This window comes from Pleuronectes platessa, chromosome 17, assembly GCF_947347685.1.
Source record: "Pleuronectes platessa chromosome 17, fPlePla1.1, whole genome shotgun sequence".
Taxonomy (NCBI): domain Eukaryota; kingdom Metazoa; phylum Chordata; class Actinopteri; order Pleuronectiformes; family Pleuronectidae; genus Pleuronectes; species Pleuronectes platessa.
The window spans coordinates 6,917,449-6,931,891 of record NC_070642.1 but is presented as its reverse complement, the minus strand read 5'-3'; the positions used below and the strand labels follow the sequence as shown (position 1 = coordinate 6,931,891).

The 14,443-nt window shown below is 40.4% G+C and overlaps 1 protein-coding gene across 2 annotated transcripts; it reads left to right on the top strand.

The window, feature by feature from the left end:
• The first annotated feature begins 1,233 nt into the window (after positions 1–1,233).
• On the top strand, positions 1,234–10,445 carry sccpdhb (saccharopine dehydrogenase b). 2 transcript variants are annotated; one of them, XM_053445764.1, is made up of 12 exons: positions 1,234–1,438; positions 2,634–2,746; positions 2,880–2,960; positions 3,169–3,298; positions 3,565–3,614; positions 3,858–3,988; positions 4,636–4,753; positions 7,265–7,384; positions 8,223–8,279; positions 9,091–9,202; positions 9,558–9,639; positions 9,779–10,445. In XM_053445764.1, the coding sequence occupies exons 1-12, from the start codon at positions 1,234–1,236 to the stop codon at positions 9,876–9,878; spliced, it is 1,299 nt and encodes a 432-aa protein (XP_053301739.1). In that variant the 3' UTR covers positions 9,879–10,445. The 2 variants fall into 2 exon arrangements, with proteins under 2 accessions (XP_053301739.1, XP_053301740.1); XM_053445765.1 differs by lacking the exon at positions 1,234–1,438 and adding an exon at positions 1,446–1,538.
• The last annotated feature ends 3,998 nt before the right edge of the window (positions 10,446–14,443 follow it).

Below are 14,443 nucleotides of genomic sequence, written 5' to 3'. Positions count from 1 at the left end.
CATTGTGTTTTAAGGCTTGTTTTAACCTTTGGCATGGAGAGGAATCCTCAATTTTGTTTGAAATGTGTCTCATTTAATAACTAGAAAGAATCCAAGTAGAGTGCACACCTCCACCAAGGCCAGACATCATTCCCCTTAAATTCTATCAAGCTGCATCAATTTACCAAGAATTATTCTCTGAGAAATCAACAAAGATGTTTACAAACTTCATATCTCACAATGTTAAAAGAAAAATAAATCCTGGATGAACCCCATCATCCAAAGTTTAATGGATTCATTCTTGTGTTATTTCCCACTCCAATATCAAGACAAACTAAGAAGAAAAACAATCTCAGTGACGGTGAGAATCATTAGGGTTTTCTTTTGGTAAATATTCAACTTTTGTTCTTTTGGACTTTGACACCAGACACAGATTCCAAACTTGTAATACCAACATTGCGCCACAGGTGGCCGCTGTACACCTCAGAATGAACGGCCATTTTCTCTGCAGCCCCACTTTAGTTAGTTTAGGTTTAGTTATTAAAGACTCTTAAAAGATACGACACATTTTTAACATTCAATATACTTCATCTGATAATAGTCCAATCAACATTCTCGCACTTTGAGACCGTTTTTAGCATTGGAACTCCCCGAGGTTGCAATGCTCAGTAAATAGTGGGATAAAAAACAGGTGGAATAAATATAAACTTAATGTAAATGTGTGTGTAGTGTAATATTAATGAAATAAAGCGGCAATTACCACAACAGTGATAATTGTAGCACCAGCAGGAGGAAATAGACGTAAGGCGGATCAGCCAATCAGCGCGCACAAAGGACCGGATGTAACGTCAGAAGGCGGGACCTTGAACATATAGTCTGTTCATGTACTGCTGGAATAATTGGGGAAAAGGAGTTCCCAGTTGGGTTAACACACGACTTTCATCTCAAGTCGAAACAACAACTCCCTCACAAACTGTCGATCTCTGACAATCATCTTACACCACATTAGTCATTAGAATATTTTTACGTGGGTGTGTTTAGATTATGTATTTGCTTGTGACACTTGATCCCTTTTTTCTACTTTTATTTATTGTGCAGACATTAGAAATACGAATCATAGTGTTATTTAAACTCTATACACAAATGGATACATTTTATTTCTTCAAAACACATGACCACACACTGAAGTTTGAACAACGACGCGGGGAAAGTGGACCCTCCGAGGAGCACTCAAACGCACCGCAAACCAAAACAATGGCGGCGCCCGTGAGCTCGGTCTCCCACAGGCCTCATCACATCATCGTGTTCGGTGCCACGGGCTTCACGGGGAGGTTTGTGGTGGAGGAGGTGGCCCGCTGCGCCGCAGAGAGAACCGGGGGTGGCTCGCTGAAATGGGCGGTGGCCGGGAGAAGCAGGCAGCGGCTGGAGGAAGTGTTGGAGCGAGCCGCGGAGAGGCTGTGTAGGTGGAGACATGGCGGAGAGAGAGAGGAGACAAGTGTTGTTTAAGACTCTGACTGAGTGGTTCACTCTGGACTGACAGCGTGTCTGTGGTGTTTCTGGTCTGTGCTGCGCATGTAGCTGCAAGTTAACACTTTTGAACTTGACCCCTGAATATAGGTCCTTGACAGCTAGCTTCAAAATGTGGGAGTGACAAGTGCTTTTACAATTTGTATAATATCAATGATTTGAAGCTAAACGCATTTACACAAGAATATATCATAATAATATGGGATATTCTCAGCTTGGTTCGTAATATATCAGATTAAGTTAGCTCAAAATGTAACTGTGTATGTGTTCTATAGCTGAAACCAACACTGATTGACAAACAGGTAGATTTCACATTAATAACATTTGGCTGTATGCACTTATACAAATATATCCTTTCTTATTAATATGTGACATTTTCAGCTTGGTTCACAATAGCTCTGAATACAATTTAGCTCAAAATTGCTTTGCTCACAGTTCACTCCTCAAAAAATTGCCTCTCAGTTTAAAGGCTACGACCTATTATTGATTACTGTGATGATGTTTATCAAAATGCACTGAAATCCCATCTTGTCCCATTTAACAAAGCATCTAATCGACTCTGGAGATTTACACTTGGATTTCCTTTCCTCTGTAATCAATAGACAATGTATAACGCACTTAAATGGCCATCCCTAAATGTAAGAGGACACGTTCACTGGCTGCAACTGATTCAAATGTATTCACTTCAATTATCCTACTTATTAACAACAATATCTTCTGACATTTAATCATCAACTTGTTCAAAGCCCCATCAGACTGTAATAAGTTACCTGCTGATAGTAGCTCCATTTCCTCACCTGCAACCCTTTTCTAAGAAGAAGACAGGACATCTCTATTACAGATGGATGTCTCTTGTTGTTCTTTGGCCACCTTCTAGCTGGAATGATTTATTAAAATATGCGGTCTGTTATCGTTTGTTTCTTGTTTTGTTTTTTCGGTTGCCTGTGTGTACATTGTGATATCTATTGGTATCCCCTCTAAATCAAGATGATACATCTCAAGGGGTATATACAAACAAATAAATATGAATTTATGTAAACATAACCTATTAAATCAGGTTTGAGATGTGTATTATCCACACACACACATGTATAACACACAAAGACTTTCTCTCCTGTTTTTCTCAGCTATGCCTGAGGTGCGGACAGACACTGAAATCATCGTTGCTGATGTGTCTGATGAGGAATCGATGGCCGCCATGTGTAAACAAGGTGTGGTGGTTCTCAACTGTGTTGGACCAGTAAGTGTTTTGTCATGGGTTGAAACGAAGGGAATGTAGAGATGATGTTTGACACATGTTACATTAGAATATAACCCACAGCACTGTGCTCATGTGGTTTGTGTTTGAAACAATGCTGTCTCTGTTCCTGCAGTACAGATTTTATGGTGAACCTGTGGTCAAAGCTTGCGTCGAAAATGGAGCTCACTATGTCGACATCTGTGGAGAGCCTCAGGTACTGTGTTGTTAAATGTCTTTCTGTATTTGTCAGCTGTTGGTAAACAATAATTCTGTGATTTGTTGGTGTTTAATAGATTTGAATAATGACTACTCCTTAAGTTGACTGAAGATCAGACATTATTTGCATCTGTTTGTGTTTGACGTGGAAATACAATGTAACACATTTGTGTTTTTGTGCGTTTTTGGTCGTCCACTCTGAGCAGTTCCTGGAGCGTATGCAGCTTGAGTATCACACCAAGGCCTCGGACAAAGGAGTGTATGTGATAGGCAGCTGTGGCTTCGACTCCATTCCAGCCGACCTGGGGATTCTCTACACACACAGGCAGTTCAAAGGTAGGAAACAGGAGACATATGATGTGGTGAAAATGGTAAAAATCTAAAGATGTACATCGCTTACCAAGGCAAAAACACTTCAGTGCTTTCGGAGACTTGTGTTTATTTTTATTTTGCTCAAATGTAACACTTGCAGCACCATCTACTTGACTCATTGAATACATTTTAAAGGTTTTTTATATATCAACAAATAGTCACAAACTGTTTTTGTTTTGTTTTGATTTATACAAAGGCTAACCCTGTTCTTCATCTATGTCTGATTTCAGGAACACTGACGGCTGTGGAGAGCTTCCTGAAATTTAGCAGTGGGACTGAGGTAGCCTTAACAACTACAGCCTCTGCACTGCATGATGGGAAATGTAGTTTGATACACTTTCTCAACCCTTTAAAAATTAAAGTAACGGCTCCTGAGCTGTCATTAAAAAAGGCACAATGCATGATTAATCATTGATAGTACACATTAGAAAATATAAAACAGACACAAAGCTAGAATCACATAGCATTGGCTACCTGCACCTGACACCATCACAGAATTTAAAGAGCTCTCCCTCCTCACCAGGGGATGTGTGGTCATGACACCACTTGGCAGTCTGCTGTGCACGGCTTCGCAGACAGCGGCTCTCTCCGCCAGCTGAGGAAGAAGTTTGGCCACAAGCCGCTGCCTGTAGTGGGAGCCAAAGTCCAAAAGAGGTAAGACTATAACTGAGCAATTACTGTCTGGCTAAAACACTTCACTTTGAATAATATCATCTTTATTGGAATGTGGAGCGTGGCCAGAAGTACATTAATACAGGGATGTGTCATGTGTCTTCTGCACAGCAGGGAGAGATGTTCCCAGTGAAACCGATGCGTCTTAATTCTTATTCCTGACCTACGTTTGAATAATTTGAATCCAAAGTGAATGATGGGGATACTATTTAGCTGTGACACCTTCATTTAAAAGATAGTGCAGTGTGAGCAAATTCAATCATCAGCAAATAAGAGTAAGTTGATGAAATGTGATATATTGTAGTAATAAATGTTCAAGATTTGGAGAGAAAACCTTAATTCTGCCAAGTTAGTTTAGCCTCAGAGGCTGAAAGTAAGTTACTACATAAGAATCCAGCACAATTTGCAAACTGTTACCGTCTGTGTGGCTGCGAGTCAGTGAGATTTTATTAGAGTGTGGTACCTGGCAGTGATAAGGAGAAAGATTTAAAGGACCATCAGTAGATGAAACAAGCTCCAAAACTACTGTGCTGATGCTGCAGGCAGAGTTAGATTTGGTGAAAGTACACCACTTAGCTTTCTCTCCTTGTAATGTGTGTATGTATGTGTGTGTGTGTGTGTGTCTGCAGGGGTTTTGTGTTTTTCAGTAAGGAGATCGAGCAGTATGCCATCCCATTCATGGGTTCTGACCCCTCCGTTGTCAAGAGAACCCAGCGTTTCCTTTACGATGAGGAACAACAGTTACCGGTAAGATTACAACAACACAGGCACTGAAACCATGGTTACATTTTCTCTATTCATTACAGTGGTTGTTAACCCTAGAGACGTTTTCTTGTAATCACTGGTTACACTGTCCAAATGTAGAATGCTTTTCTTTCCTCATTAAACATTTAGCATAGATGATACTTTGTAAGTATTCTTGATTCCTCCTCACATTTTCCTCTGGTTTAGTAGAACAGCTTGAAACAGAGGGATGGTTTGCATGTACCTCCCTTTGTCTCAGGCAGGAATGCTTAATCACATCACTTGCATTCTTCTGTATGTGCAAGTAGAACATCTGATTATAAAAACACAACCATCAATGGTCATAAATGCTCCATAGTCCTTTGTTCTAAGCTGCATTACTAAGATAATTGCTGAATACCTAAATGGGTCCACATACACATGGCTGCTGGCAATGGTCTCGTTTCACTTATGGATGGTTAATATGGGTGTTGCAGCAAAGAGTAGAGGTATAAATAATGCCGGCACATGAGTTATATTTGTCAGGCCTCATGGATATTACACAATATTTACAAGGAAAGTGCCAACACTAACTTTATTGATAGAAGAATTAACGCATTTTTTCTCTCTCTTGTGAAAACACAAATTCATGAAAACCTATTTGCACCTTTCCTCAATTACATTCACAATGGGGTTTTGCTTCTGCCCCCTTTATGTTGTGCTCTGATTTCATAGTAGCTTATGTTTTGCTGACTTCCCATTGATAATGCTGAGTAGGTGAGATTACATAGTTGGTCTCAGTCAGCCCAAGTGGCTGGCTGCTATCCATTAAACGTGTCCACTTTAAAACGAGACCAAAGCAGAAACAGAAAGTCTTACAAATCTAAAGATGAATTCATAAAAAGTTAAATGTCCTCAACTTCAAGAGTTAACCTGGTCTATTACGTCAAGTTAATTAATAGTCAGCTAACACTAGCAAACTTTAGAGGGATATTTTTATGTAACTTTGTGTAACACTGTATTACATTGTGATCAAATGTAACTGTTATATATCATCAGAGCTGGTTATTATTTCTTTGATACTGGTGCTAAATCAATACTTTTAAAACAGCACCTGTGTCTAAACGATGTCAGAACTGATACTTGCAGTTGACAATAAGAATAGCTTTTTTTATTGCTAATACAAATTAGAGTTCAAAGTGTACTTAACTTAAATATGCATATATAAATAAATGCAAAAGAAAAAAATCACACTATAATTCAATTTCATCTTGAGTAACTTAAAAAGCAAAATGCTCTCAGCTCCAAACCTGATCAACTGTCTCCTCATTGCAGGGGCCAGAGACGCCCACACTGATGTGCTCAGCATGTTGACTCGAGTTTGAGGGAGCTATTAGCTAACTGTAGGCTAATGTAACACGCTGACATGTACAGTGTGCGTTGCCACCAGAGTTAAGTGTAATGTTACTTCGATGTGGTGATGTTAATGTTGCTCAGGCACCGAAATGAGATACAGAAATCTGCATTGTGATTCAGCAGCAGCCGTGTAGGAACTGATGCCTGATATCAACCAGACACATCATCCTGTGTTGGCTGTGATGTTGATGTAGATCAACTGCACTGTACCATGCAAAAACAATTATAGGACCCATCAATGTTAGAAAAAGCTTCTGAGAAAGAGACCTGGCCAAGACAGTTCCGTAAACTACACTTGCTACCATTTCCTCCATGATAAAGTGAGTTCTCCTCATCTCACAGCTCATTGCACCTTCCAACCCTGAGGCTCCATCACAGCACAATTTACAATATTTCCATGTTATCAATAATTTGGCACAACCTGTTCCAGGCAGTGAATTACCAGGCATGCTCTGCATCACTTAAAATATAGCACCGCTTACATCTTAGTGTTCTGTGTCCCTGAGGAACACAGGTTTGGGACGCTGCATTAAGTGACACAAAAAGGTTGGATATTTAAAGCACCTGGTCCTTCTTATCATATGTACACATTAGTATATAGTACGTGGTTGACTCTGCTTCCTGTCGATGAAGAGCAAAGTCTCTGTTTCCCTGGTGCACCTGTAACTAGGTCAGCCATCCCAGCAGCTGTCACTGTTTGATCAAAGCCAGAGACACAGGAGTTAATAAAAAATATCTCATTATGTTGTTTAGAACGCAATCTACCAGTGGAGTGGAAATCTGATGAGTCACCTGTAGTGATTCATCACTTTCCTCCCCGCTGCTCATTACTCCCTGAGACATCTCATCTCATCCTGGCCTCTCTCTTCCCTCCTTTTTTCCCTTCCTCTGTTTTCTCCTCTGCAACGTAACAAAGTGTGACAGGGTTTGAATATTTTCTGGAGCCACTGTATCTCCCTCACCACCTGCCCCCCTCTCACTTCACTTTCTTCTCCTATCTCCTCCCCCTCCTCCCCATTCTCTCTGTGGGAACCACCTCTTATCTTTTCCTCTCTCTCTGTCACCTGTAATTTCCCATTCTTACATCACACATTCTCCCTCTGCTTCGTTCGTCCACAGCTCCAGTACAGCGCCTACGTCGGGGTCGGTGGCCTCTTCTCCGTGGTCAAGTTCTTCTGTGGCGGCCTGATCTTCTGGTTCATGGCCAAATTCAGACTTGGCAGGAGACTCCTCACCAGGGTAACTACGTCATCCTTCAAACAACTGCATATGATTGTCCATCTCCTTAAAGGGATAGTTCACAGAAAAATGGAAATTCCCTCATTATCTACTCTCCACTATGTTGATGGAGGGGTGGGTGAAGTGTTTGAGTCCACAAAACCCTTTTGGAGTCTCAGGGGTAAACGGTGTTGCAGCCAAATCCAATACAATTGAAGTAATAGGGACCCCTTCTTCAGACATAATAAAACAACAGAAACATATATATAACACGCCTCCATACTATCGTCCAAGTGTCCACAAACCCCAATTTTCATATTTGACTCGAAACTGTGTCATTTACAGTATTTTCTTAGACCAATTGTCCTTTGATAGCCTTCTCTGAGCCGAGGTCACGTTCGTGTGCACACACCGGAGAGCCGCACACACTGCAGATCACCCGCCCCTCCAGCGGCATGCTGGTGAATAGATAATGGGTACATTTTCATTTTTTGGTGAACTATCCATTTAATGGTCCAGAGCAGATCTGTTTGGGAAAGTAGCCCCTTGGATGAGGAGATGATATAAAGATAGTGGCAGCTTCAAGTCACTGACTTAAAATGGTTATTCCAGCATTTAAATGTGGATGAACGTCACTGTAAGGTGTCAGTGTTTCGCTGAAAGGCTTAAGAGCAGCTTGTGTTAAATACAGCAGCAGAGTGTGGAAACTACTGTGACGCTTTAAGCAGAGAAATGTTTCAAAGCAACATGGATGATACTGTTTTAATACCTAATTTTAAACCAAGAAGAAGTCAGTTGAAGAGTTAAGGAGCCTGTGTGTTGAATATCATTTGATTTGATCGTCTTGTCTTTCCCAAAGTTTCCATCCTTCTTCTCCTTTGGCATGTTCAGCAAGGCTGGTCCAACCACGAAGCAGGTGAGAAAGTTTATAACTTCCGCCATGGAGGCTATGTTTTAATCTGCATTAGTTTGCATGTTTGTTTGTTTGTCATTGAGCAGGGTTAGATGTTGGAGGTCCCAGACACGTAGCTATGTAAACAGTTATCCTGATAGAAATCTCACAGGAGCAGACAGGACAATATTAGGCTGTAAATGCGTTGACTCCTCGTAGCATTATTTAATCTGTGTCTCCATATATGAGAGCGCCAAATAAACATCTCTTTACAAAGCTTTCTGCTTTACAATATGCAATTTCGCATTTTGGCAGACATAAAAGTGTCAAATTAACCATGCACATGTAACCATACATAAGTATTAATAGATTTTTTTTATTAAATTAGGTGGGTTATATATTTGTGGTCAAGGAAGAAATCCATTTAATTTTGGAGTGGATCCGGACAGAAGAGTGAATTCAGATTTTTATTTTTTTATTTTCTTTTATATGATGAGAGAGGAATTAGTCTTTGTGGAGGAATGCGCTCTCTGAGCAGCATTCTTTTGAGAATTTATTTAAAAATTTAAAATCCTACAATAGAAACTAAATCGGTTTACAAATGTAAACTAAAGTAAAAAAGGAGCTCATTCATTTTACAGTGGTTGTAAAAAGTGTAGGGTTACAGCACAAAGCATTATGATTGATTGATTCTTTTAAGACAGTATATTCAGTTACAACCATTCTATTTATTGACTTGTTTCCTGGTACAGTGAGTTGTGCTGTCAAACCATGTTCGATTCCCGATCGTCTCGTCAACGTCCTCTCTCCTCATTCATCTCTCTGTCTCTCTCAGATGGAAGACACCTGTTTCAGCCTGACGTTTTTCGGGGAGGGTTACTCAGAGGACACCGACCCCTCGAAGGGCCGACCCAACGCTAAGATCTGCACTCAGGTCATTGGAGCAGGTAACACGGCCACGGCTCAGCCGACGTGTGGAACTATGACAGGCTTCCATACCAGTTCATACCATTCCATACCGGTTCACTGTAGAGGTAGAAACACTGTACAAGTCCCATGTCATTGTCTAAACTGTTGGGAACTGGTGCATTTCTCGTGGACTAGTTTAAGCTGCGGATTAATCAGCATGTGTGAGATTGTATGGCAGCTGGATGGTGTATGTGTTTTGAGAGTGTATAAATAGTCTGTGATAATATAGTATTCTTAGATCCCCTCGTACTATCGATGTAGTTTGTGTTGTAAATAGTATTTAAAACATTATCACATCTCTTCATCTCCATGTCTGTTCCTTGTTGTTGACAGAACCTGGTTATGTAGCCACAGTGTCCGCGATGGTACAAGCAGCTGTGACCCTGCTGAATGAATTGCACTCGCTTCCCAGGAGGTCAGGTTTTTTTCCCTTTTCTTTTCATCTCCACTTTTCCTCCCTTTGTCATAATAGAGAAGATTTGCTCTTTATATCTCATCTATTCTGTTGTCTCTCTCTTTCTCTCTTCTGTTTCCCTTGCCATTGCCATTGACAGGGGGGGGGTGTACACTCCAGGAGCCGCCTTCTATAAAACCAGTCTCATCGACCGCCTCCAAAACCACGGCATCAAGTTCTCAGTCAGAGACCACCAGTAGCCCTTCAACAGTAACCAGTGACCACAGTAAATGTCGCAGCATGTACAGATACAGAGTATTGTATTTGTCCTGGTATCGACTGGAGATGATGCCCGACCTTTCCTCCAGTCAACATGACGACTTCTTACTGTTATTGTCATTGTGAAATCCTTGAACCCTGCATGTGTCGTTTTTCACTTCAGCTGAGCCACTCAGAAGTTTTGTTAGAGCAGCAGTTAACACAACCAAGTCATTTAATGTCAGGCAAGCTGAGACTTAAAAAATCCTTTTCCTCTTTGTGTTCACCTGCAGATCCGGACCTTGAGTTTTCTGTCTTTGTGAAAGGAAAAAAAATAGATAAATATTAGAAGGTTTCCTCTCAACTCTCTGAGATACTCTGCTGCTTCTCTACATTTATATCTCTACATTTGTCCACAGTTAAGTAGTTTAATGCAAATGTAAAAAATGTACACATGTGAAATGTGGTATTATTAAATTATTAAGATGATTTTATGAATCATAGACAATATGTACATTTGTAGTTGAAATGTATAAACAGAGTAATAAATTTGAACTAGACCTGCCCAATGTTCAGGAGGATTCTTTGGACCAGTTTTCTTGAGCTTTGGGACTGATAGATCCAGCTGGTTAAAATGGGAATGGCTAACCAACAGGCCATCGTGGTGATCGTCAAAGAAGAAGGGAGTGGTGATAAACGTAGAGTTCTCAAGCAACATCAAGAAGAAGAAACAGGAGAAGCTCGAATAGTACCAAAGACTGAAAGAGGAGCTAGAGAAGATGTGAAAAGTGAAGGCAAAGGTTGTGCCAGTTGTTTTTATATATATATGATAATAAATAAACATAGAAATAGTGAACAAAATATAAACTCATAAATTCATGTCACATCATCGTTATAGTAGGTTCAAGCCATATAGCTGTCATAAATATTAACTATTAAAGGCGTCTTTAGTTAGGCTGTATGTTCAAATAAAGAGAGTTAGAGGAACACCATTGATTAACATTCAGGCGGATGTTTGGAGAAATATATAAGTAAAACTATAGAGAATAAAGTTCTCAAGATGGAGGAGGTAAATCTCAGAAATTGAGAAAATATCAAACTCTTCTTTCAAACCTTTAGTAACAAAGCATCTGTTACTCACTGGTGGGATGTGGTTCTCATGTTGGTATGCAGTGTCTTTCTACACACCAGAGCTGCGTGTCTGTAAAACTCATCAGAATAAACATTTTCCCAGTTGAGCTGCAGAGTGATAAGGTTTATTTTCTAAAACCTTCTCACCTTGATTTGTGTACAAGAGACCTTAACCAGCTCCAAAGATTCCTCTCAGCCTTTTCTTCCGCTTCGCAGAGTCTCCTGCCTTATGTCCGAGCTGGACACGTTTTAAATTAGTAAATTTTTTACTCATAAAACACAAACATTAAACACAATTAAAGAGGAAAACAACAAATTTTACACATGAAATTCAATTCACTCATTATGAGGAACACAATGTGAACATTATTACATTTATTCAATTTTTTCCCCTTCCAATTAGTCAATACCAATAATAATCCAAAAAAATGCTCCTAAATGAGAGGTCTTCAAATTATTATAAATAAGATATATTGATGCGGTGTGGCCTAGGGGGTAAAGTGGGTGTTCTCCAACAAGAGGGTTGCCGGTTCAATTCCCACTCTTCCCCATCTGCATGCCGAAGTGTCCTTGGCAAGATACTGAACCCCTAAATGGCCCCTCATAAATGTTGAGTGTACTAAAAATGTAAGTCGCTTTGGACAAAAGCGTCAGCTAAATTTCATGTAATGTAATTACATGTCATTTAGCTGACGTTTTTGTATGAGATTTAATCATTTTAACAGTTGAGCCAATTTTCAGTTACTAATGTTTTCCACTGAAGATTTTTCACCACTCCTGTATCCTCACACATGTAGAATCACAATCAACACAATATTCAAACATATTCAAACTGAATAAAACCACGAAGGCTTCTAGAAACCCACCACCAGGTGCCAGTGTTTGCTCTGCTCTCCAGCCAAATATTTACCCTGCACAGCAGTGCACGACAGCAGAGGTCATTTCGTGCCTTTGAAGACACAGAGAACAGTGCCTGGCCTCAGTCAAGCAGACGCCACTAAAAAGCTGGTGAAACTGGGACGCGGCCCGGGGAGGTTGCTGTGAGGAAGCAGACACCTCAGATGTGTGGAGAGGACGTGAAGGTCAAAGGGAGCTGGCAGCTTTTCTCTTTTCTCCTGGATGTGAGTCACTGAGAGTCTCCTCTCTCTGTCTCATGTGCCTCCCCCCCCTGCTGTCAGCACCACTCCAATAAAACAGCTCTCTTACAATAGCAGCACATATATACAGTAAACACACAAACACACACACACACACACAAACAGCAGGTTTATAACAGTGTGCAGTGAAAACAGTGTCTGCTGACTGGAAATGTCACTGGGCCGGTGTGTATGTTAAACAGCCTCTAAGTGCAGTGTGATGATGTTGGAGGGATGATGAGTGTGTGTGTGTGTGTGTGTGTGTGGGGGGGGGGGGGGGGTATTTCTCTGTTCAAGAATGAAAGCGAGCGAGGGGGGAGAGATTGCAGTGGTTTTCCCTTTGCGTTAGATGGAGCGGCCCCACCCCTCTCGCTCGGCCATGCACGTCCCCCTCTCCGCCATTGTGGCTGTGCAGAGATTCATGTCAGGTCTCTCACCTCAGCCAGCTCATCGCCACTCTCCCCTCCTCCTCCTCCTCCTCCTCCTCCTCCTCTTCTCCTTTTGGATCTATGTGTCTCAGCACTGTTCGACCTGCACTCTGCAATTCTAATTTCGCAATTAAAGCCAAGCATGTTGTGTCCGGTTTCACGGTAAAAGTATGATAATAATTCAGGATAACCCTCCACACCTAAATGGATGTATAGTAAGTAGTAGTAGACAATACACGTGTCTATCAAAATAAGTTTGTCATTAAATGTAAAAGTTTGGAAACGATCCCAAAATTTGACATACGGCGGTTTCTAAAAGGATTTCACATTTTAAAAGGGGGAAACGTATGACAAGTAGTAATAAGTATAACTGTTTTCAAAGTCATTTCAGATGATTACCATCAGGGACTGTTGTATTACATGCAGTTTGTTACTTTTACATAAGGCATATATAAATATTTCATGTATTATAAATGATGAGAACAACAGAGGGAGATAAATCAAATAAAAATCTGAAAGATGAGTCAGATTTAGTTCAGTACAGTAACACGTTGTTCCGCTCTTCCCTCAGACTCTGACATGATAGATATAACACCCCCTCAGTAAACACACTTTTGTTTGGGTCTGATGAGAGCGTGTCACACTCCTCATGACATATCTGTCTTCACACAGGATGCAGTGTAGTGGGATGAGATGCTCTGACTCTTCCTCTGCTTCAGTGTGTTTTCTCTCTCTCTGAATCTCTCATCATGTGTCTGCTTTGTTCTCAGTCTCGCTTTGTTTCTCTCTGGCTTCTTTTCCTGCTTCCCTCTAGTGAGATGTTGTGTGAAATATACATTTAAAGAGGAGAGAACAAACGCTTTATGGTGCTCTTCAAAATATGAACATTAAATCACATATTAGGGCCATTTAAAGCCCCCTGTTATCTATTCACCTTTTTTTGGACATTTGATTAATTATACATTTGTTTGCTAACATGTACAGTTCAAAAACTAAACAGTAAGGGCCTAAAACAGCCTCTGATGGCATTTACACAAAATCTCGAAGACCCTTGTGTTTCATGGTCTAGTTCCGATACCTTTGAATGAGAATTCCATAACTTTTCAACCTGGCCCAATGTTTATCACTGTGAACATGAGTGGTACTTTCAAATACTTTCGGAATCAGTCCAGTAGACTGTCTCCACGTTGGAAGATCTTATGGGGCAACTGCAACCGTCCTCTCACTCACGTTTCCACCTCCATCTTCTTGCAACAACCTAAATCCCATGAGACTTGAGAGTGAGACTTTTCGATTAGCAAAGACCTAGAATAACAATTTGAGCCCTTTATTGGTTAAAATCTAACTTTTAGTGGATATTTTGTGGACTGTCGCAGTTGCCCCATGATATTATATATATATATGTCACCATGTTGTAGCTTTTGGAAGGGGTGATCTAATGGACCGATTCCAATCTGTTCCAGTCATTTATACACCTACATTTATATGCATAGGGCCCAGCCATCCCCTATAATAGTTCTCTATGTTTATGTTTCATAGAGTATACCATTTAGGAAATGTTTTAGAAAAATTCAGGAACAGAAGGGCAAAAGCTCGCTTGATCTTGATTTTAACGCTTGGTTAAATTTAAAGTGCAGTTTTGTTGGCAATACGTTGGTTAAAAACAAAGACTGAGGGGATTCATGATTTGAGTCTGTATTTACACAGAAGGCTTTATTTACTTATTCTCACAATAATAATGAGTAATAAAAATAACAATAACTACAAATATTAAAAAAGACTCTTACACACATGCATTAGACCCATTAATGGTTGATTCATGAGCCATTCAGCAGATACAGTTCTGTTATGTTAGTGTTCCCTCTGATTAAC

What these genes read in the sequence shown, in the direction of transcription:
- sccpdhb (XM_053445764.1), top strand. Translation starts at nt 1,234, where the DNA reads ATGGCGGCGCCCGTGAGCTCGGTCTCCCACAGGCCTCATCACATCATC. An exon ending in ACATCTGTGGAGAGCCTCAG is followed by an intron (nt 2,961 to 3,168) that starts GTACTGTGTTGT and finishes CACTCTGAGCAG; the next exon opens with TTCCTGGAGCGTATGCAGCT. An exon ending in CACTCAGGTCATTGGAGCAG is followed by an intron (nt 9,203 to 9,557) that starts GTAACACGGCCA and finishes TGTTGTTGACAG; the next exon opens with AACCTGGTTATGTAGCCACA.